We start from the raw sequence: 24,508 nt of genomic DNA, 5'->3' as shown, positions 1-24,508 counted from the left end.
AATGAATGAATGAATGAATGAGTATTGCAGGTCACGTAATCTCTAGTTTCGGATAGGCGTTGAAGTGAAAGGGGGCACGATGAGTTCGTTCCCCGCTGTCGGCGTTCTTCGTTATGCCAGTGACGGAACAGCAAATGTTTGAGGTCATCGAGTTCTATTTTTTTACGTACGTTTGCCAGTGTACACGAGACACTGCGGTTGTTAATGTAATTAGTAAGCGAATGTTTATTGCAGTTTATACGGCCTATAATACTACGCAGCTTTCTTCGTGTAGTTGCCTCTTGCTTAGTCATTAATATCAATACTTCGCATTTTGGTCGCAACAGCGGCCTGGTTCTCTCACGCGTCTTTTCAGCTGTCAATTCGTTCTTATGTAGTATATTACAGTAATTTCTAAAAAACACGCTCTCTTCTATTCTCTGTAGTAAATAAATATACATCTAAAAATACTTTCTAGTTTTAATACTATTTTAATTATTACATTTTACTGCTACTATTTTCACTCTTATCATTATAACACCATCCTCTTCGTCAATCAACCTTATGCGTATGTGTCACTGTCTGCAATTATTATCATCGCTATCTCGGTGCCCTTCCTGCGTGCTCGCTTACGCAGGATAGAAGAAGAAGAAACTGAAGAAGAGACGCTGATTTTAGGTTTGCGGTTACCGAGAAAGCCTTTCGCAGCAGAAGGACTACGATGATGCGCGAAAAGAGGAAGCACCTGCCCAAGGCCAAATGCAAGAGGCACCGAGTGGAAAGCATGACGTCCCTCACCTCACCGCAAAATTCGGCGGCAGTTGCCAACGACTACGTGGAGCCGTCGTCTTCTGCAGCTTTTCCGAAGGAGCACAACTTAGGAAAAAACCGTCGCCTCTCCGACCACAACGCGGCCTCCGTCATGACGCTTCTGCCGCACAGCTTACGCAAATCCCGTTCCAAGAGACGCTCGAAGCGCAGAGGCAGGCTTTCTTCTGGAGCAGCCTTCAAATCCGTAGCAGACGCAGGAGGCGTCGCTCGCTTACCAAAGCGGAAGTACACGGACGCCGTTGGCCTCAATGCCTCGCCTTCAAGCCCTCTCTCTTCGGAGGAGAGGCGTTCGACTCTGGAAGAGAACGAAGTTCCCGTGGGTAGGCTTAGTACATCCTCCCCGTCAGAAGCGCCGGAAACCGGGCGCGACGAAGGACCAGACAGCGACACCCAGGAAAATAAGGTCGACGCCGCTGAAGACGAGAGGATCCAATCGGAGCTTCGCCGACGTCACTCCAACCACGGAACGTTTGTGGTCGTCAAAGACGCAATGTCGGTTCCCGCGTACGAGAGCTCGACCTCTGCAGGATCAGTCAGCGAACGCGGGAGCCCGCAACCTGCTTCGACGCAAAACATTCCCAAGCGTGAAGACCTGTGCCCAGAGAGGTACCAATCGCACAACCTGGGTGATGCTACGCGGCCAGGCTTAGATCTAGAACCCAAGGGACAGCGCGAAGCCGTTGCCTCTAATGTGGACGAGCTATGCGTCGATATGTTCGAGAAGCCGTTCTTAGCGGAGCTGGATGCGCCTTTTCGGGAGACCATGTCGTCCGGCCCCTCCAGGCTAAGGTCTCTGGGAGAATCCTGGATCTCGCAAGTGCACCGAGATATGACAGATGTCTCGTCCCCGCAGAAAAACACGGTGCTGGCGGTGCTGACACGAGAGATGGCAAGAGATGCTTCGGAGTATGCCAGGACCAAAGAAACGGCATCTGGGGTCAGCGCCAAGGGGCCCCGACGCTCAATCCCAGTGACTGAGATCGTCTGGGCCTTAGATGATGAAAAGCAGCCGCGGGAAGCCATCGATATTTCCGCATTGGTGCCATCTTCCAGCTGTTCGATGAAGCTAGGAGCACAAACTTTGGGTTCTAGTGCACCTGTTGATGGCGAAAAGTTCTCCAGCAGCGATGATGTCCCGCATGCTCCAGGAGCTGTATGGACGCTCCGTTCCGAGAGTAAGTTGAACGTTTTAACCTTTGTTTCAAACATATTTTTTAAGGTTATCACCACGGCCCCGTAGTTTGTTTCTCTTTCCTTCATTATTATTATCTTTTCGTTCCTTACTTTGTGAGAATTACTTGTTTGCGATGCAGAACCACGCTTTGCTTTTTAATGCAAGAGAATATTTTCTCATGTCTTGGCTTTGGCAATTACTAAACGGGAACATAGAGCGCTCAATGATTCTTTGTTGCCAAAACATCCTAGGATATTCTATCAACGCAATCGATCACAACGAACGCAAGAAAACGCAAACAGCACTGAGCGTGTTCCGCCTTGCTTCCGCCTTCTAGCTTGTGTTATACTAGAACACCTTTCCATGCAAACAAAAGCAGGCTTCACTTGCTAGTAAATAACACTAAATCATGGTAAATGATAAATAGCCCGCAAAGTGGAGGAACGTTCATAAAAGGAGAAGGAAATTATCATAGACTCAAATGTTAGCATGAATCTACAAAGGAAACTCATACGGGTTTCTCAGAAAGAAAAGTTAGCAGCTGACCGAAAATTTGTCCTGGTTCGGCATTCGAGCTTAGAACCAACGCCTTGCCCGGTGGTTGCTCTACCATTGGAACTAACCAGGAGGCTAGCGGAACGCAGGGCGATGGCGAAATATTTGACAGTGCAGAGCACTGGGATACCGAATACGGAAAATAATTTCCGCGCAAGCCCAGAGAACTTATTCATTTGGTTTATTTCGTGTTATATTCTAACGCTTATTAACTTTCCTCCACATTGTGAGCTTCCGCTTGCCGTAGTGAATTTCCCAGATAGGGTCTCCAGTTGTCGAATAATTCACCCTGGCCCTGCGACCTGGTAGCCTCCCGGTTAGCTCAAACGGTAGACTAACCGCTCCCGATAAGGCGTTGGTCCCGGGTTGGAATCCAAGAACAGGATGAAGTTTCCTGCAACTACGCAGCTTTCATTCTGAAAAACCTGTATTTGTTTACCTTGTAGTTTCGTGCTACAGTCGGGAGGATGACAATATACTTTTTTTAGCGATTTTTCATAACTGCTTTGTCTTCAAAGGCTGTAGGCTTTTTTCTCTTCCCTATAGTCGAAGTTATTCGAGAGGCACTGGTGACAACGCTTTAGATGGCATAATAGAGCAGAGGAAGTGCACAAAGCACAAACAGACAACGCCACCAATTCGCCTGTTTCAGTATACACTTCGCGCGGTAGTCCAATAGCATCATCGTCATAGGTTAGCCTAAAGTTTGCCTTCAGGCTTGCTGTCGATTTACAAACCACTTCCTGTGGCACCCCATTAATATAACTGAACCCGCCACCTGCCAGGGCCACCCGGCACGATTAGGGCAAGTACCTCTTGCACGCCACCGGTCGACTCGTACTTACAGCCTCACAGACTGGCCCCTGTTTGTTCGGTGAAGGGAGTTCTTTTCTTCTATCTCTTACAAATGGTCTTGCGACCTCGACATATGGAATATCGGGTGGAGAAGCTAGCGATGCCAACTCACACGCTGCTTTTCTATGTCAAATAAGGATACTTGAGAAGGTGGTGAAACACCATAAAAAAATGCCGGTAATATTCATCCATGCGTAGCATATGAATATGGCGCAGAGACCCCAGATAATATTTTGTTAAGACATTGCGGTATGCACCTAAAGGTAAATAAGGACGTAGCTATGGGCCGTCCGGGGCCTCGGGCTTTGTGAATGTAGGGAAAATCTTAATCGGTGGAGGAGAGAAGTAGAATACGGGTCGAATATTGATAGCACAAAGTTATGAAACAATCCTAATGAAAAGTTAGTAACCTTTAAGACACTAATTCTTTTCCACTTAAAATTGTGTTTCATCACGAAGCACGGCTCTTAAGGGGCAAAATGCAAAAAAAGAAACAATTAACGCTCTGGCTAGCATCAGTCACCACACCGTCTCATAGGGGATGCGCGCAACGCTTTCTGATAACGGTCAACTGACTTCAGTCATTGCGTAAAGTGTGCGTATCAAGCCCGTTTTCATCATCAGCGTTTTAAATAAAAGCGGCAAACAGAACAGCAGATCCTGGAAGCCATAAGATATCTAATCAGAGGATCGCATGCGTGTGGCCCGACTCAGCATCTCTAACAACCAAATTAAGGATATATCTTGCTGGCAGGGGCCACTCTGATCGCGTATCGGCTCCCTTTACCTGGCTTTTTGAGAACGAAGTGTCAAAGCTATGTCGGATGCACGCGTGAACAATCCAGTTTGTCGCCTTAAAGATACGGTGGAAGGGTGAATCCATAAGGAGAACGCTTTTCGGCAACCGCTTTCCACGAAGCTTCGCCCTACGTTCGGAATACAGTGGCTAAAATACCTACAGAGCTGGTCATCATAGCTTCCCGTCATCACATGTGCGAGCTGCGGCCCTGCACAAGCAAGGAGGAGGAGCACGCGCATTTCGACAGCAATCAGTGCCTAGCACGGTGGACAGCTCGCTATTCTAACAAAACAATTGCCGAGAAGCGGCTCTAGGCGTTAAATATATGTTATTGGATAGAAGAATATACGCGAAGCGCAGAAGAATCCGCTTTCGAAACGCCGAAATCAACAAACTTAGATCGACGAAGGCAGTAAAGTTTCGAGGGAGTGATTAAAATGGCTGCCGGAAAATCAGTTTGGTGCACTTCAGTGGCGGAGTTTGTGCAATGTCTCTGCTCGAGGCGCTGTGATGCGGGGTTCGATTCTTGTCGTAGCATATTTTCTTCACCAGTTAATTTCTTTTTATTTTTTTTACATTCTCGCCAATGTCTCTGACGTGGTGAGAACATTTCCACCGCTTCGCTCTGATAATGGCGAGTGACAGCAAGCAACGTAGCTTCACGGCGGCTCAACAGCCAGACCTAATGCACCGTCAAGTGCAAGGTATACCCAGAGTAACAATCGGAGCATTTTCAACGCAAGCGCTGACACTGCGGCCGACTTGCGATAGTTACTGCACTTGTAACATTGACCACTGACTACGATCCGTGCAGCTCTGTGCAGCATCAAATTTCCTGATTTCGACGTTTCTAAAACCAATTCTTGTGAGCATTACGTACGTTCTACTCCACCATTTATTCGATCACGTATTAAGTACATCCACTGCGTTCTTGGTTGTAAAAGCGAGCCCTCAGCCGCCTTGGCACTGGTTACCTTTGATGTAAGCTATCGTGCGTGTATTCTCGATCATGCTCGCGCGAAATGCCAGCTATAGAGCATTATCTACTTGAAGTGCACGAAGAACAGCTGAAGTCACAAGTGTGTATATTCTACTGACATGGCTGATTTTTTTTAACTTATGCAGAACGACGACGCCTTATACGATGCCGTCACTCGCGCTGTCAATGTTTAAATTTTTTTATAAGCCATTTGCCTGGGGATATGATAATTGCAGCCTCTCGAAGAAGCGTCAAGAATAAAACTACTTTAAGCAACAAAGCAAAGGGTACAAGTGTTACTGGCGTTCGTTCGCAAACGACAACTGAGGGCCGCTTGAAGGGTGGTCAGCGGAGTTAATTAACTGTGTACGGAGTTGCACTACCCTTATTTTGAGAGTTAACGATTTCGTTACTCGGCATTTCAACGTCCTAGTCATTGTGAAATGCTGCAACACGAACACATTTCCACCACTCACTTAGTGGATCGGTATCGAAGTGAATTGCAGCATTGCTGTACTTGCGATGAGCCTTCGATGTTATAGTGTGAAGTCTATAGGGACACGGAATGAAATGAGGATTTTTTTTTTCTTGCCGAGAAAGCGCGCATGAGCGCTATGGAAGTAGGTGCGGATTCAACGTTACAGCAAGCTGCACCAACGATGAGCAGGTCAATCAGCGCGGGCTGCTGCCACAACAGGCAGGCAGCACCTTAACACGCACAAAATAGGCGCTGGCGCGACGGAGACATGTATTTCATTGGTCAGCAAATACGCTGTCCGGCGTTCTCTAACGTCAAACGTGGTAAAAGCAACGAGAAACGTCGGATGTACTTCCATGAAAACAAATCTAGGATTCGTCTGACGTGCCCTTAGAGAAATTTGGAGAGAGACGTTCAACGTATACGTTTAGCCACAGAATTTCGAGAAACCCGCGGTACTAGTCTGAATGACAGGCTTTCTTGTGTTCAGACAATTGACGAGAGCAATTTAGGCCTGTCGGCGCATAACGTCGGAGAAACAGCGTGAAACCAAGGCACGGAAGCATGAGGCGAGACACGCGTTCGGATTACCTCAAAGAAAGCCGGCAAGAGAAGCGATCACAGCCAAGCGACCACACAGGGTCACCACAGGTCGATCTGGCCAGTGAACATTCCCTGCGGACAAAGGCCGGTATAGTGGAACAGCCGCTTCTTTGAGCGGTGCGCCAGAGAATCGGGGTTCAATTTTAGAGCCTCGTATCATTTGCCTCATTTCACGACACCGGAAAGGTTTCGCCAGTGGTTTGTTTGGGCGCCTGAATTTGCGCGTCATTCTTAGAGACAGCGAACTGCCACGTGTGCTAGACACGAATCAAACGTTAGCGCCGTCTTTCTGCCCCGCTGAGAAGCTCTGTTCGGCGCAACATTAGCGTGAAAACGATAGCAATTGAATGTGTTCGTCAGTAGCTTTCTTGTTTTTTTCTCTCTCTCTTTGCGAAAGGAGCGTTGTGCGAGACAGCTTTGATATCTGCGATTTTAGGGCAAGCTTTAAATATCACAAGTATAGCTGAATATTATATCGTTCAATCCCTACGAGAGTCTTAGCTTACTTGAGATAGTACGCATCATTATATACCACATTTAATTACTTACGTCTCTCCTTGTGTCTTCGCGTATCTGTGGATCTTGTGACACAGTGCGTCAGTATTGTGATTGGAATCCGGCAATCAACATGGATGACATTTTGAACTGCGCATAATCTTCCGCTGCGGTGGCTTAGCCGCTATGGTGTTGCGCTGCTAAGCATGAGGTCGCAGGATCGAATCCCCGCCGTGGCGGCCGCATTTCGACACGGGCGAAATAGAAAAACGCTAGTTCCTTGTGCATTGGGACACGTTATAACTGCTTCCGGTGGTCAGGATTAATCCTGAGTCCCACACTACGGCGTGCCTCATAATCAAACCGCGATTTTGATACGTTAAACCCCAGCATTCAATTCAACTGCGCGTGCATGATCAAAGTTTTTATTTGGTTTACGTGAACTATGGATATTTTATGCCATTTTCTTTTTATCATTGTGCCTTTTATGGCCTTGGTCTTGAACACAATTATCATTTCAGAGAAAAGGAGTAGCCTGGCCAATTTATGGGCTGCAGCCTCTCATTAAGTACACTGAATAAAACAGTCTAATAAACCACCTCCCCTTAACTTTTTCCAGCGATCTTCCCAAACAAACATTCCTTCCTTCGCAGAAGATAATGTCTCAAACCTATATTACATTTTACGTAATTCGCTATAGCCAAGCGGGATTCTTCAGTTCGTTCCAAACGCGCTCCCAGGTTCCCGCAACGATACACAAAATGAATTTCGCTACTCTAGTATATCTCTGGTACATGTAGGCATTTGCTAATAACAGACACACAGTTAAAAATCCAACTATAGTACAGCGTAGGTGAGGTATCTGTGGACACAGCTTCGGACCGCCATGCACACTTACAATCTAACGCTATCGATCAAGGTGTTTACGCTAGTCTTCAATCAATGTCGCTGTAAGCCATCTAGCATATTGTCACGTGGTAGTGACGCCAAAGAACACAGTAGCAGTACTGTGAAAGACAAAACTAGCTTTTATTGGGCGAACCTGTGCCCACAAAACAGGCTACACTTAAAGCACAACGATAGCGGCGAACACAGTCGGCGATCGTCGAAAATCTGATCAGCGGTTCGAGCGCGTCGGCTTTTATACAACAGTCGTCGAATGTTCCAGACTAATCGTTGGGACCCGCATGCCTTCCACAAAGTTCTACAACATTCGAGTCACGCGATGAAATCAGATAATACAAGGTTCGGCGACAACAGACAGCGGATAGAAGCATCGATAACTTTCCAGAAACTTCGGATACATGCAGACGCGTCCCGCGCTGTGCGATAACATTTGTTAGGCGGCGAAACGTGGTTGCCCGTTAAATATAAGTACACGTGTCAATACCCCCCTCTTAAAAAAAAAAGCATCGACCCGATGCTGCATACAAACGAAAGCAATAAAGAAAAACACCCGTAGCAAAGAAAACAAAAATATGGAAGTTCGTCAGCGTCCGTAAAAGGGTTTCAGACGCACCACGTGGACCACTTCAGATCGTGTGCGGCGCCGCTGTGAATGCGAAATGCCGTCTGGCACGACCTCATAGTCCAGCGCGCCAATACGTCAGATGACCTTGTAGGGTCCGAAATATCGTCGCAGTAGTTTTTCACTGAGTCCTCGTCGGCGTATCGGGGTCCACACCCAAACACGGTCGCCGGGCTGGTACTCGACGAAGCGTCGTCGGAGGTTGTAGTGTCGGCTGTCGGTCCTCTGCTGGTTCTTGATCCGTAGGCGGGCGAGCTGTCGGGCTTCTTCGGCGCGCTGGAGATAGGTAGCGACGTCAAGATTTTCCTCGTCAGTGACCTGCGGCAGCATGGCGTCGAGCGTCGTCGTCGGGTTCCTGCCGTAAACCAGCTTAAACGGCGTGAGCTGTGTCGTTTCTTGCACCGCCGTGTTGTAAGCGAAGGTTACATACGGCAGGACCGCGTCCCACGTCTTGTGCTCGACGTTGACGTACATTGCTAGCATGTCGGCGAGGGTCTTGTTCAGGCGCTCTGTGAGACCATTCGTTTGCGGATGGTAGGCAGTTGTCCTCCTGTGGCTTGTCTGGCTGTATTGCAGAATGGCTTGTGTGAGTTCTGCTGTAAAAGCCGTTCCTCTATCAGTGATGAGGACTTCTGGGGCACCATGTCGCAGCAGGATGGTCTCGACAAAAAATTTCGCCACTTCGGCTGCGCTGCCTTTTGGTAGAGCTTTAGTTTCAGCGAAGTGGGTGAGATAGTCCGTCGCGACGACGATCCACTTATTCCCGGATGTTGACGTCGGAAACGGCCCCAACAAATCCATCCCAATCTGCTGGAATGGTCGGCGAGGAGGTTCGATTGGCTGTAGTAATCCTGCTGGCCTTGTTGGTGGTGTCTTGCGTCGCTGACAGTCTCGACATGTCTTGACGTAACGGGCAACGTCGGCGGTCAGACGCGGCCAGTAATACCTTTCCTGTATCCTCGACAGCGTCCGGGAGAATCCGAGGTGCCCAGCGGTTGGATCGTCGTGTAGGGCGTGCAGTACTTCTGGACGCAGCGCTGACGGTACAACAAGAAGGTAACTGGCGCGGACTGGTGAGAAGTTCTTCTTCACGAGCAGGTTGTTTTGTAGTGTGAACGAAGACAACCCACGCCGAAATGCCTTAGGGGCAACGTCGGTGTTCCCTTCCAAATACTCGATGAGGCCTTTTAGCTCCGGGTCTGCTCGTTGCTGTTCGGCGAAGTCTTCCGCGCTTATTATTCCAAGGAAGGCGTCGTCGTCCTCGTCGTCTTGCGGCGGGGGATCGATGGGGGCGCGTGACAGGCAGTCGGCGTCAGAGTGTTTTTTTCCGGACTTGTATATTACGGTGACGTCATATTCCTGCAGTCTGAGGCTCCACCGCGCCAGCCGTCCTGAAGGGTCCTTTAAGTTAGCTAGCCAACACAACGCGTGATGGTCGCTGACGACTTTGAATGGTCTCCCATATAGGTAAGGGCGGAACTTTCCTGTAGCCCAAATGATGGCGAGGCATTCCTTTTCAGTCGTAGAATAATTGCCTTCCGCTTTTGACAGCGACCGGCTAGCATACGATATCACCCGTTCAAGTCCGTCTTTCCTCTGGACTAGGACGGCACCGAGGCCTAGGCTACTGGCGTCAGTGTGGATTTCGGTATCGGCGTTCTCGTCGAAGTGTGCAAGTACCGGCGGCGACTGCATGCGTCGTTTGAGTTCTTGAAATGCATCGGCCTGCGGCGTTTCCCACTTGAACTCGACATCACCTTTGGTTAGATGCGTAAGCGGCTCCGCGATGCGTGAAAAATCCTTGACAAAGCGCCTGTAGTAGGCACACATGCCAAGGAATCTACGCACTGCCTTCTTGTCGATGGGCTGCGGGAACTTTGCGATGGCAGCTGTCTTCTGTGGGTCGGGGCGTACTCCTGATTTGCTGATCACGTGGCCTAGGAACAAAAGCTCATCGTAAGCGAAGCGGCACTTTTCCGGCTTCAGAGTGAGCCCTGATGACTTGATGGCTTCTAACACTGTCGCAAGCCGCCTAAGGTGATCGTCGAAATTTCCGGCGAAGACAACGACGTCATCCAGGTAAACAAGGCACGTCTGCCACTTCAGTCCGGCTAACACCGTGTCCATGACGCGCTGAAACGTTGCAGGCGCCGAGCACAGTCCGAATGGCATAACCTTGAACTCGTAGAGGCCGTCTGGGGTGATAAAGGCGGTCTTTTCGCGATCTCTTTCGTCGACTTCTATTTGCCAATAGCCAGACTTGAGGTCCATCGACGAGAAGTATTTAGCGTTGCAGAGCCGATCCAATGCGTCGTCTATCCGTGGGAGGGGGTATACGTCCTTCTTCGTGATCTTGTTCAGACGACGATAATCAACGCAAAAACGTAGGGTTCCGTCCTTTTTCTTTACCAAGACTACAGGAGATGCCCACGGGCTTTTTGACGGCTGGATGATGTCGTCGCGCAGCATTTCGTCGACTTGGTGCCGTATAGCTTCACGTTCTCGCGTAGAAACTCGATAAGGGCTCTGGCGGAGTGGTCGAGCACACTCTTCGGTTATAATGCGATGCTTTGCGACTGGTGTTTGTCGAATCCTTGATGACGTCGAGAAGCACTCTTTGTATCGTAGAAGTAGACTTCTGAGCTGTTGTTGCTTAAGCGTGGGGAGGCTTGGATTAATGTCGAAGTCTGGTTCGGGGACTGCGGTCATCGGGGTAGATGCGGCAGAATCCGAGAGGACAAACGCATTGCTGGTTTCCAGAATTTCCTCGATGTATGCGATCGTCGTGCCCTTGTTGATGTGCTTGAACTCCTGGCTGAAGTTTGTCAGCAACACTTCAGTTTTCCCTCCATGCAGTCGAGCGATGCCTCTTGCGACGCAAATTTCACGGTCTAGTAGTAGACGTTGGTCACCCTCGATGACGCCTTCTACGTCGGCAGTTGTTTTGGCGCCGACGGAAATGACAATGCTGGAGCGAGGCGGGATGCTGACTTGACTTTCGAGCACGCTTAAGGCATGATGACTGCGAGAGCTCTCCGGCGGTATCGCTTGATCTTCAGACAGGGTTATCGACTTCGACTTCAGGTCGATGACTGCGCCGTGTTGGTTTAGGAAATCCATGCCGAGAATGACGTCGCGTGAACATTGTTGGAGAATAACGAAAGTGGCAGGGTAAGTCCGGTCATGAACGGTAATTCTTGCCGTGCAGATTCCAGTCGGCGTAATCAGGTGTCCTCCAGCGGTCCGAATTTGAGGGCCTTCCCATGCAGTCTTAACCTTCTTCAACTGGGTGGCGATGTGTCCACTCATGACGGAGTAATCGGCCCCTGTGTCGACTAAGGCGGTGACTGCGTGGCCGTCGAGAAGCACGTCGAGGTCGGTGGTTCTTTGTCTTGCGTTACAGTTAGGTCGTGGCGTCGGATCACGGCTGTGTCGCGTTGACCTGTGGCTGATATGGGGCGTCGGCAGGTCGTTTTTCGTCGTCGTATTTTTTGCTTTCACACTTCGTCGGGACGGCGGCGTGTCGTTATGTCGTCGAGGTAGTTGTTTCGGCATCTTCGTCGGCGGCGGAGGATCTTCGTCAGTTCGACGAACAGCAACCGCACCTCCATCGGTTGCTGCTTTTAGTTTTCCGGATACGGGCTCGCTGACCGGCCCCGGGCTGGGCCAGTGTATGGACGGCGCTGCGGCGACAGGTAGCGGCCTGGTGACGGCGAACGGGACGGTCGTCGAGGGCTCCACTGAGTAGCGGCGAGGTAGTCGGCGATGTCACGAGGGCGTTCACCTTCCCGAGGCCGCGGTGCGTTGACGGCGAACCCTCGCAATCCCAGGTCGCGGTATGGGCAACGACGGTACACATGGCCGGCTTCCCCGCAGTGGTAGCAGAGCGGGCGGTGGTCAGGAGCGCGCCAAACGTCTGTCTTCCTCGGGTAGCTGCGCTGCGCGACGGGTGGGCGTGCTGGCGGCGGCGGCGGTGGTCGACGGAACTGCGGCGTTACAGGGCCCTGGCGCGGTCGTGGAGGGGGACCTTGACGGCGGGCGACGGCGGCGTAGGTCATTGCTTCTGGCTGAGGTTGCGGTGATCGTGGTTGCACCTCAGGCACTCGAAGCGATCGCTGAACCTCTTCTTTGACAATTTCAGTGATAGGATCCACTTGGGACTGCGACCTTGGGTAGAACTTCTGCAGCTCCTCCCGTACGACCGCTCTGATAGTCTCTCGTAGATCGTCGGTAGCCAGTGATTGAACCCCGGCGTAGGTTGTAGAGTTCGTGCGGCGATCGAATTGCCGGTTTCGCATCTCGAGTGTCTTCTCGATGCTGGTGGCCTCGCGAAGAAACTCGTCGACGGTCTTCGGTGGGCTTCGTACCATTCCGGCAAAAAGTTCCTCTTTCACACCACGCATGAGTAGGCGGACTTTCTTCTCTTCGGGCATTTCGGGGTCAGCGTGACGGAATAGACGGCTCATTTCCTCCGTGAAGATTGCGGTTGTCTCATTAGGTAGCTGCACCCGGGATTCTAATAGCGCTTGGGCTCGTTCTCGGCGTACGACGTTTGCGAATGTCTGCAGGAAGCCGCTTCGGAACAGGTCCCAGGTCGTCAAGGTGGCTTCGCGGTTCTCGAACCACGTCCTGGCAGCGTCTTCCAATGCGAAGAAGACATATCGCAGTTTGTCGTCATTGTTCCAGCTATTAAACGTAGCGACCCTCTCATATGTTTCCAGCCAGCTTTCCGGATCCTCAAATGTGGAACCGCGGAACGTCGGTGGTTCCCTGGGCTGCTGCAGCACGATGGGGGACGCTGGGGCTGCCATTGGGGTTGCTTTGGCCACAATCTTCTTGGTCTTCTCAAGTAGAAGTCCGTGCTCCGGGGGTAGCTGTTGAAGACGGCGGCTTGCTCGATGGTCCGGGACTACGTTGGTGTCCTTTTTGCAGTCCGGGCTTGGATCACGGCTTGTCGGGGGCGTCCGGTACATGGACAAAAAGCACCTCCACCAGATGTCACGTGGTAGTGACGCCAAAGAACACAGTAGCAGTACTGTGAAAGACAAAACTAGCTTTTATTGGGCGAACGTGTGCCCACAAAACAGGCTACACTTAAAGCACAACGATAGCGGCGAACACAGTCGGCGATCGTCGAAAATCTGATCAGCGGTTCGAGCGCGTCGGCTTTTATACAACAGTCGTCGAATGTTCCAGACTAATCGTTGGGACCCGCATGCCTTCCACAAAGTTCTACAACATTCGAGTCACGCGATGAAATCAGATAATACAAGGTTCGGCGACAACAGACAGCGGATAGAAGCATCGATAACTTTCCAGAAACTTCGGATACATGCAGACGCGTCCCGCGCTGTGCGATAACATTTGTTAGGCGGCGAAACGTGGTTGCCCGTTAAATATAAGTACACGTGTCAATATTTACATCAGCGCAGCAGCTTCGAAACCGGCAAAGGAGGTGAAGCAGAATCCTGTCACAGCCATCTTACGCGATGGTCACAGCGACTCGAACGGCGAAAGCTTCTCGGCTAGGATCAAACCATTTCTTTTCTGCGTGAGACAAGAAATGACGTCAAATTCACAATTCTGCGACAATGTGAAAAAGCCGCTGCCAGAGATGAGACATCGTTGGACCAGTTGAACTTCTCTGGCATGCAGAGGTCATCGTGAGCAATAAACCTGAAATGCCAACGGTCGACATTGCCGGGCAAGATCCCATAGCAGAATCAACAGTGAGGCTTTCTGTGTACGAGGGCATTAGGCGCCATTCTTATACAATGAATTTTCTTCGTCCCACAGGGCTTGTGGGGTTCAGGAGTGACTAGCTGAGAACTCATGTGGCCGATTAATCTTCAACTTAGTAACCTACTTCATACCATTTAAACTTGCTACTCTGGAAAGTATCGAGGGCGTCACTGAGAGAGACCAAACAGCAATAGAATGCCAAAACTCGTCTGAGACGCTATTCTGGAAGCACTTGCCAACACCCACTAGCAGTATATGGTACAAATGTACAGCCGTTATCCAATGCGCATTCAGACATTTATTGAGACTGAAGGTGGTCTTATTGAACGGTTTAGCAAACAGTGGCAAAAGAAACAATGTGATTGGATTGGATTGTAAAACTTTATTTGTCCAACAGATGTAGGGAAGGCTTTAAGCCTTCCCACCTAGACGACGGCCAGGAGTCCTTGGACCCTAGCGGCGGTTTCGGCCAGTTGGACGGTCTTCAGTTGAATCTCCGGATCGGAGCTGAGTAATAAGGTCTCCCATTGCTCTAAAGACTTTATCCTTCCCTCAGAGGGAGCCTGTGGGCATTCCCACAGAATGTGATTAAGATTAGCCCTGGCTTTACATAGCTTACACTGGCTGGAGTACTGACCCGGGTAGTAGAGGCTGCACGACACCGGGCTTGGAAACGAGTTGGTTTGCAGGCGACGCCAAGTGGAGGCCTGGGTCTTGTTTAAGGATGCATCAGCCGGAGGATATTTAACCCGCCCTAGTCTGTAGTGTTGTGTGATCTCTCTGTAGCACACTAAGCGGTCTCGCCCCGTGAAGCCTTCGGCTAGCCCACCAGCTCGGAATGTAAGTCCTCGAGCTAATTCGTGGGCCGCCTCGTTCCCAGCGAGGGAGGCGTGCGCAGGTGCCCAGATTATTTCAATTTTCCTGCTATCTCTGCAGGTCTGCAGGATTCTGTTCGCCTCGGGAGAAATTCTGCCTCTGGCAAAGTTCATCACCGCAACCTTAGAGTCGCTGACTATAATTTTGGCTGAAGTACTTGCAATTGCAAGTGCTATGGCAGATTCTTCTCCAATCTGAGAGCAATCCGTTGGAACTGTGCCACTGGCTATCAATCTAGTTTCAGCGCTCGCTACAGCTAGCGCCATGCGGCCGTTGCCATAGTCTGCAGCATCAACGTAGAGCACGTCCTTCGAGTTCTTGAAACGCTTCTCAAGAGTCTCCGCCCGTTTCTCTCTGCGTTCCTTGTGATGGATTGGGTGCATGTTTTGAGGTAGTGGTGGGATTATTAGTCGATTCCGCACGCTTCGCGGCAGGTCGACTTTGATGCCTTCTTGCCCCTCATAGTTTATGCCCAGCCTAGCTAGGATTTTCCTGCCCGTAGGGCTTCCCGCAAGTCTCTCATACTGCGAGATTCTCACTGCTTCAATAATCTCCTCAAGAGTGTTGTGGAGCCCTAGAGCTAAAAGCTTTTCATTTGCAGTGCGGATGGGAAGCCCCAGCGCCTGTTTTATACTTTTACGTATGATGCCCTCAATCTTCTTCTTCTCGAATGACCTAAAATTGAGGAAGGGAGCCACATAAGCTATTCTACCTATCACAAAGGCCTGGACTAGCCTAACCAGATTCGCTTCTTTCATCCCGGACCGCCTGTTGGCGATCCTGCGGATCAGCCTCATGGTCTGCAGTGCGCAGCCGTCTAGTTTCCTTATTGTTTCGCCATTAAAGCTGTTGGCCTGAATCAAAAGTCCCAGAACTCTGATTTTGTCCACTTTTGGAATGGGGATCCCCCCAGCCGTGAGAGAGATTTGCGGTTCCTCCTTACTGGCCCTGTTTTTCGGCTGGTATAGAAGCAGTTCCGATTTTTGCGGTGAACATTTAAGTCCCCTAGGTACGACGTAACCCTCAACTGCCTGGATAGCCCTTTGGAGGGTTTCCTCTATTTGGGCATCGCTGCCCCTAGCTATCCACAACGTAATGTCATCAGCGTATATGCTGTGATTTAGTCCTTCAATAGCCTGCAGTCTTTCAGGGAGTTTGATCATGGCCACATTGAAAAGAAAGGGCGAGAGCACAGAGCCCTGTGGGGTCCCTTTGCTGCCTAATTTAATGTCATCTGATTGGCAGTCTCCAATCTGGATTTTTGCTTCTCGGTCTGACAAGAAGTCCCTAATGTAATTGTAGGTTCGTACGCCTACTCCCAAGTCCTGAAGGTTCTCAAGAATGGCTTTATGTGTGACGTTATCAAAGGCCTTCGCTAGGTCAAGCCCTAGGATTGCCTTTGCGTCCCCCGTTTCCGCATTGATGATTTGGTGTTTTAGTTGCAGCATCACGTCCTGGGTAGAGAGCCTGGGCCTAAAGCCCACCATCGAATGCGGATAGAGGTCATTATCCTCCATGTAGTTATTGAGCCGCGTTTGAATAACGTGCTCCAAAAGCTTGCCTGCACAAGAGGTTAGAGAGATAGGTCTTAAGTTCTCTATCTGGAGTTTCTTGCCTGGTTTTGGGATCATCACCACCTTAGCGGTTTTCCACTGATTCGGTAGTTTACCCTCTTCCCAGCACTTCTGCATAAAGTTAGTTAATGCAGTTATAGAGTTATCGTCTAGATTGCGAAGCATTTTATTGCTAACGCCATCCGGGCCTGAAGCTGATTTGGTTTTGAGCTTGGCGATCTCCGCCCGGACCTCCGCCTCGCTGATGGGTTCGTCTAGGCTGGAGTTGCCTACGCCTTCATAGTTAGGTAGGGGTTCCTTGCTAGTGTCCCCTATGTATCTCTCCTGTATGTCCTTCATTAGATCTACCTCCGTACCTTCGTACAAGTGAAGAATTTTTTGAAGGTTCTGTCGCTGCGCTGTTTTGCAGCCCTGTGGATCCAGCAGGTAGCGGAGTAGATTCCATGTCCTAGCTAGGCCTATATTTCCGTCCATCCTATCGCAGGTGGACTCCCAGTTCTGCCTGGTTAGTTTGAGCGCGTAATCTTCTATATCTTTATTGAGCCTAGCGATCCGTCTCCTGAGATTGCGGTTCCACCTTTGCCTCCTGAGCCGTTTTTCCATGCTGAGCTTAGCCTCCCACATATGGAGGAGGTGGCTGTCCGCTATCTCCAGTGCAGAGTCCTCCGTTATCTCTTTGGTTGCGTTTTTAACGTCCTGGCCCAGTTTCTTAGCCCATTCATCAATATCACTTATCTCACTCACTGCCGTCTCGCTTCTTATTTTGCGAAAGGCATCCCATTCAACAATTAGCTGGTTTCTGCCTTTTCTCCTGGCAGGGCCTGCGCTCACCACTGTTTCGAGAATAAAGTGATCGCTACCTAGGTTTTCCTGGGTATTAACCCAGGTTGCATCTCCCACGTTTTTGACGAATGTGAGGTCGGGTGAGGTGTCTACGCTGACACTATTACCCGTTCTAGTGGGGGTTTGGGGGTCGGTCATTAAGGTGAGCCCCTCTTGCTGTGCATCCAGCCAGAGTTCCCTTCCCTTAACTCCTTCTTTTCTGTACCCCCAGGCAGCGTGTTGGGCGTTAAAGTCTCCCACCACTACCAAAGCTTGCCCGTTGGCAATACGCAGAGTTTTTTGGAGAAGAGGCCCAAATCGGGCCTTCCTTTGTTTCGGGCTGCTATAGATATTGAGAATACAGAGGCTGCCTTCTTTCTTTTTTGCCGGAATGAGTTCAACAAGGACGTGGTCTACGTTGATAACCTCCGTGTCGTGCTTAACGACTGCCAAATTTCTCCTGACCAAGGTGGTTACTCCGGATCTTCCATCATCTGTACTAAATGATATGTAGCCCGATAATTTTGCCATCCCTGCAGTTTCTTGCAAAGCGATTACGTCCGGATTGTCTTTGCCAAGAAGGAGCTGCTGTAGGACCGCCCTTTTGCGACGGTACCCGCGGCAATTCCACTGCCAAATTGTGTGTTTATTGTGTCTGGCCATGATTGAATTGTGAATTATCAGCCAGTGGTATTAGGGTCGCAGCCGTCTGAGAACCACCATGTACCTTCTGCTCTGTTTCCCTCTGCCAGTTATTAATGCTCACCAACGCGGCCTTGTGTTTCTGGCTTTCTTCCGATAGCGCCTGGATGGCTTGGATGACTGATGCGAACTTTGCCTCCCAGCTCGCCTGGAAGTCGTCCATTTTTTTGCACAGATCTGCCATTGTGGGTTCTTGCGGCGCGTTCGCGCCTGGTTTCCTTTTCAGAGGTGGGGAGCGGGTGTCATCTACCTGCATCGCCACAGTGCTTTCAACGGTTGGGTGGGTTACAATCGTGTTAGCTGTTTTGACTGCGTTAGCTAATTTCTTCTCCCTTTTTAGCATAGCGTTTTCCTTTTCGAGGTCATCTACTCTTTTAATGAGTTTCTCTACCGTGATTCTCATCTTGGCGAGTTCCTCGGACTCCGTATTTTTTGGGGAGACCTTATCTACCCAGCTCACCTCCCTTTGCTTGTTGGCTTCATTCCTCGGCCTTGACGACGATCTTGCCCTGGAGCCGGAGTGGACCCCGGAGCCGGAACGATCCCTGGAGCTCGAGCGGCCCCTGGAGCTGGAACGGCCCGGGTGATCGAGGCGAGGGAAGGAGTCGGAGCGGCTCCGGAAGCCCTCCCGGCTTCTTGAGCGGCTTTTTCGCCCAGACGGGGGTGTTTTCTTCGCCTCCTCTTCTTGGAGCTTCCGCTCCCACCGGCGTTTCCTGACGATGTACGGAGTTCGGTAGATCTCACGACACTTCTTGTTGCCCAGTTCATGTCCCTTTCCACAAAGAGCACATTTGGGATCGCACACGTGTCCATCCGGTGGCTTCACCGTACCGCAGCCGCGGCACTTGACGTCATCCGGGTCCGGACACACATCAGAGCGGTGCCCAAGATGTCCGCATGCGTTGCACACCTCAAACTTCTTTTTGTAGAGGAAGCACTTGAGGAGCCCGCCTCCATAATAGATCCAAAACGGCACATGATCATTTACGAAGAGTATCAGAACTGAGGTAGATGTCTTCCCCATTCTTCTGACCCCTCTGATTTTGGGGTTCCTTGAACAATCCAGGTTGTCCAGAATCTGTGCTTCCGTGTGTTCCACCGGGATCCCATGAATAACTCCTTTGCCACTACCATCGGGGGCTGACAGGTAGGCGTTTACTTCGTATTTTGCCTGATCAACCTGAAGTATTTTTATCTTCAGGTACCGATGCATTCTTTCTTCACTCATGGTGCCCACCAAAATGGTGTTTTGCTTGGTGTTAAGTTGAATAATGTCTTCCTTAGCCTCCTTCAAATTCACGCCCGCAGCGGCTCGAACAATCTCATATATCTTCACGTCTCCACCCAAAGATAGAGCTTTCAATCCACCGCTCGGTCGGATTATCACCTTATGCAGGCCAGTAGGTAGGCGTGGTTGCTGTGACGCCACAGAGCGCAGCGCCAATTTCCTCCCCGCAATCTTGATTGATTTGGTGCTCACGTGGCCGCGGCCGCCATCTTGTCTCCTCCCTCGATCCGAGCCGACACCTTGGCTTCCTCCTTCGCGGCCGCCATCATGGCTGCCGCCTTGCTGGTTTGTGTTGATCGTGAACCAACCGACCTTTTCGGAAAATTCTTCAGGAGAAATATCCTCCCCTTGGACAACAACCTCCATTTTCGCCGAAAATATCCAGCCGTGCTAAGCCCCAGGGGTCGGCTGCGCGGCGCACCGACGCTTGGTTGGCGGGCAATGGTCGGAGTCGACGCTAGGTCGAACGCAGCCGCCGGGACGACGCGTCAAAGGCGAAAAATATCCGAAAATTGGGTTCACTTGCCGCAATTTTGGTATCCAGGTGATCCTGGCGACTTCCGCTGATGATTCCAATCGAAATTGGCTTGAGCACAGGCATAAATCCGCCAGGAACATCGAAAAACCTAGGAGCGCACGCAAGACACGTCTGCACGCCTCCTCGTCTTCTTCTTCCTTTTTCCACGGTCGAAACAATGTGAAAATTTTCAACAATATAGTTGATATTTTCTCAAGCATTGTTGTAACTTTCTAAATCATCATTTCCTCCTTAAGTACCCGGCGCACCATGTATGCACATCTTGGATATGGCGGCCGTTACCTAGCCGATAGAATCCTTGCCTTCAAGCCATGGTTCGGGAGCAGGCACGCTTGCTCTGATACCCTTTTTTTTACGCTACGTGGTGTCCATTCTGGATGAAAGTGTGGTGAACTAATACGATCAGAGCATTTCTTCAAAATATGAGTATCTTGAACTATTGCTAAACTTATAACGCCTGTTCTTACCAAAACGGAACACGGCAATCACAAAAATGCGCACGTAAGCCTTCCTTCATACCGACCGATCACGCAATTTATAACGTCTCCAGTGCAGATTTTAGTTATCATATTCCATGAAGCCATTTACCAAGCAGTTTTTACAACCATTTTACTCAAGAAATTGCTGTCTGTGTCTTAAGCATCGGCGCAAGCGAATTTCTCTTTTCTTTTTTTTCCTTTTTTTGCTTTTAGATCCCATATCCATAGGACCGTCAAGGTTTACACAGAAGCCCCCAGAAAGCAAGACGCAGATGCATCTCCCCTTGTCGGTGCTGTGCATACCATTTCTGATCGTCATGTCTGTCCTCATAGCACTGATATTTTCGAGAAGGCCCACCCGTTCGCCGGCACCACCAAAGACTGGTCTGTTTCAGGAGTTGGTCAAGTACTGCGGCGCAAGTAAAGCTTGCAGTCAAGCTGTGGATGCCATCGCAGACACAGCAGACCTTGCGACAGACCCTTGCGTCGACTTCTACCAGTTCGCATGTGGCCGGTGGCGCGCATGGAACCAGGAAAGACCTGGCTACCGACGCGAGGGCGAAGAAAACTACACCCTAAGTATTCGCAAAGCGCTACTGAGCCTCCTTGGCGATTCCGACGAGGGGCGCAATGGTGACATTCAGAGCGGAGAGGCCATGAACATGGCGGCATTCTATGACAGTTGTCGCAAATTCCGCCGAGAAGCCGCTCGAGGTGCACCCGTGACCGACGTCATCACCACGATGGGCTTCAACGGATCATCCGACGGAGAGGACACCACCTCGATGGAAACTTTTCAAGACCTGCTGGACTTCATCGTCGCCAACAGCCTGAACAGCGGCTTAGCGTCGGTCGTATCGGTAACCTTAAGACGGCACATGATCTGTCTGGACGCGGGGCAAACGCTTCGTTCGACGTTGGGAGAAGATCACGTCTTGGAATTTCTGAACGCGACCTTCGGAGTCGACGGTCTCAGGGCCGATGAACGCGACGTCGACGTTCTGTACCACCTCGACGGCCAAATTCACAGCCGACGGTCGCTATTTAACCTGTCACTGCCTTTCGACAGGACTCCCCTTAGCGACGTGGAACTGCCATTCCAGGGAGTCAGCTGGGCCGACGCTCTTAACAGGGCATCACCTGAAAGCCTTGTGCGGTACTCACCACAAAGTCCCGTAGAGTCTCGCGGGATGGCGTACATTCAAGAGGTCGTGATTCTTCTATCCCGCATCACGCTGGAAAGAGCTCGCCTCTACGCGTCGGCCGTTTTGTTGGCGCAGGTGATTAAGTACGTCTACCTTATTCGCGGCAAGGTTCCGTCCGAAAGTCCGACTGGCGGCATCGACACGTGCCTTGAAATCACTGGCGGACACTTTAAAGACCTGCTGCCCTACTGGATTAGTGCAACGTTAGTGCCAACAGAAGCTGCCGAGTCCTTCGTGGAAATGGTGAAACGCATCCAAGACACTACCCTGAGAACGTGCGCCACGTTTACGAAAATAGGCATCGACTGCAGGAACTTTGCTAAACTCAACGTATCGTTTATTGGTGAGTGTTTGGCTGAGGTGCCACGGGCGAGTGCGCCGCCTTGTTTTGCTGCTTGAATATGCGTTATTTGCTTTTGTCGCAAGTTTCTTGCAAATCTTCGAACGTCTTAGTCGACGTGGGCGAGGCCAGGTGAATAAAGACATCCGTATTCTCAAACGCCAAATGACCGCAACAACACGCGATGCATTCCTAATGTGCGTGTGTGCGTGCGTTCATGTGTGTGTGTGTGTGTGTGCGCGTGTGTGCGTTCATGTGTGTGTGTGTGCGTGTGTGCGTGCGTTCATGTGTGTGCGTGTGTTCATGTGTGTTTGTGCGTGTGTGTGTGCGTGTGTGCGTGTACACTTCCCAATGACCACGACGTAAATCCCAACGCGAACCATTACGTCTAGTTATCAGCACAAACAAAGCAATCATGTATTTCGTTTACTGGCCATCGCATAACGCGAAATGAATGCACAAGCGCCGCTCCTCTTCAAGCTGAAAATGAGCCAGAGATGGCTTCTATACATGGGATGGTGTACCTGTAAATTACCACTTAACACCAATATGATTGGCATACCCAGGAGTTTTCGACGTTGGTCCTGCGGCAATCTGTATAACTTCACCGCAGTGCACAGTCTTAACTCAGTGGCAGCACTTTTAAAGATGATATGAAGAAGTCTGTCTGAGTTTCAACCAATTTCAGTTAGGAACGTCGCGAGGGTATGCCCTTCTAAGAATATGTGTACTTACGGCACTTCGTAACGTTTATGCGGCTTTAGAGCAGTGTTTTATTGCTGACGAATATTCTGCTATAACGCAACAACGACATCACAACTAAGTGTCGCAAATCACGCAAGCATATAAAAGATCTTACCCTCTGGACGTTGCACACTGAAAGTTGTTGAAATTCCAATGGTCTTCTGAAATATCATTTTTAAAATGCTGCCCGTTGAGTTACGCTCGTGCACTGTGGCGAAGTTCAAAAGACAGCTGAAAAGGCAATGTGCAAAATTCCTGGACATGTGTTCGGTTTACAGCATACACTAAAAACAACCAAATGCTAGATCGCGCACTTACGGCGGGCATCTGTGTATGTTAGGACCATATCAAGCAATGGCTCAATGCCAAAGAGAAGTGGTCTCAGGTCGACGTATAAAAAAGGAAATAACATGCTCGAGCACCCTCCCCTCTCCCATCCCCCGTTTAGACACAATAGGTTTCAACGAGAACATTCACCTCAGAAATGGCCACCCCAAAAATGCTCTCGAATATGTACTTTCTGCATATTACTCAATTGTCGTTTGAAAGCCGTGCAGATCAAGGACACACAACCGTACTCAAAAATGTTCAGCAAATGTATAAGTATACGTTCGTGGCTCACGTAACGCAAGAAAGGGTGTTCCTGCAGAGTAGCCCAACCCTCTTATACCGGTCCCTACTCTCGCTTTGTGGAAGTTTTCACGGAGCATCGTTCCTGTACCGCTATAGCGAAGGTATTTTCAAAGGCTTTACTATGTCGCAGTTTCACACGTTAGTACCCTCCGCTATGTCCAACACCACCGCTGCAGCATATAACACACAGACCGCCTACATGGCCTCACTGGATATGGTGTTGCGGCTCTGTCGCGAACTAGACACCTGGCCTTGTGTAACCCCATTCCTCGGTAGCGCTATTGTGAAATAATCCTTGGGCCGCTTATTCAGTACTCTGTATGCAACGTCACGTAGTCAAAACTTACTTCGTGCCCTCCACTTCGGCGTCTCTAATAGTTTGTAAGCGCTGAATCCGACTACTACTAGAAGAGCATCCTCCCAGCAAACGAGGCATAATATCGAATAATATCTTGCGCGTTTCAGGCTCGGCCGAAAGCTTCGCCGCACTTCAAAAGCAACCACGCAATTTTTCGTCGGCGAGCCCCTACGGCGAACACTTCCTGACGAACGTGGTCAGGGCGAGTCGAGACCACGTGGGCATCGACTACGAGGACGGCGCCGTTAAACGCCAACTCCTCGGCCGGCTCGTCTTTCCCGACCACGGCGGTGCAAGTTTATTCGTCGCCGTGCCAGCAAACTTCCTCGTGCCGGACGCCTTCGCTGGTGACGACTCGCTGCCGTTCCTGGACTACGCAACCGTCGGCGTGCGACTGCTGCTCGACTGGGTCGAGGCCCAGTTCACCGAAACCGCAGCCGTGGAACACGCGTCCACCCTTAATGTTACACTGCCTTGCGTTCGCGACGCCGCACATGCACTTTTCGGCAGGAACGTCGGAGAGGAAGAGGCGCGCCTTCTGGTCTTCACCGACTCGGCCCTGGATGTGGTGTTAACGGCGACTGAGTGGGACTTGCGGAGTGTCTACAACACCGGCAACGCTTCGTCGACTACAGCGCAATCGCCGTTGGCGAAGAAAGAGAGTCGTCAGCTGTTTTACCTTCGCTTCTGTCACACGCTGTGCGGTGAACAAAGCTCCCTGGCGAGCGCTTGCCGTTACATAGCCTCATACAGCAAGGAATTTGCTGCCGCGTTTAGCTGTCGTGAGCCAGTGTCCTTGCAGTGTTAGTGTAAAGTGAACCTTTCTTAATTTTTACTATCATATGCATACTCGATGTTATTGCTTGCGACTTTCTCAACGCCGTTTGTTTCGTTTGTATGATGGCTAAAATCTATCATGGCTACTTTGAGA

The 24,508-nt window shown here is 50.4% G+C and overlaps 1 protein-coding gene across 1 annotated transcript; it reads left to right on the top strand.

The window, feature by feature from the left end:
• Positions 1-1,012: 1,012 nt before the first annotated feature.
• LOC129384382 (uncharacterized) lies at positions 1,013-24,508 on the top strand. Its single transcript, XM_055069805.2, has 3 exons — positions 1,013-1,985; positions 20,511-21,845; positions 23,685-24,508. Exons 1-3 carry the CDS (start codon positions 1,301-1,303, stop codon positions 24,383-24,385), a joined length of 2,721 nt encoding a protein of 906 aa, XP_054925780.1. The 5' UTR covers positions 1,013-1,300; the 3' UTR covers positions 24,386-24,508.

The sequence above is a fragment of the Dermacentor andersoni genome, chromosome 8 (assembly GCF_023375885.2).
Source record: "Dermacentor andersoni chromosome 8, qqDerAnde1_hic_scaffold, whole genome shotgun sequence".
In the NCBI taxonomy this organism is placed as follows: Eukaryota; Metazoa; Arthropoda; class Arachnida; order Ixodida; family Ixodidae; genus Dermacentor; species Dermacentor andersoni.
Note: the sequence above shows the minus strand (reverse complement) of the source record. Positions and strands in the feature narration are given on the sequence as shown.

Coding starts and splice junctions, on each gene's coding strand:
- LOC129384382 (XM_055069805.2), top strand. CDS start 1,301: ATGTCGGTTCCCGCGTACGAGAGCTCGACCTCTGCAGGATCAGTCAGC. Junction 1,986..20,510: donor ATGGACGCTCCGTTCCGAGA/GTAAGTTGAACG, acceptor TTTTGCTTTTAG/ATCCCATATCCATAGGACCG. Junction 21,846..23,684: donor ACTCAACGTATCGTTTATTG/GTGAGTGTTTGG, acceptor TGCGCGTTTCAG/GCTCGGCCGAAAGCTTCGCC.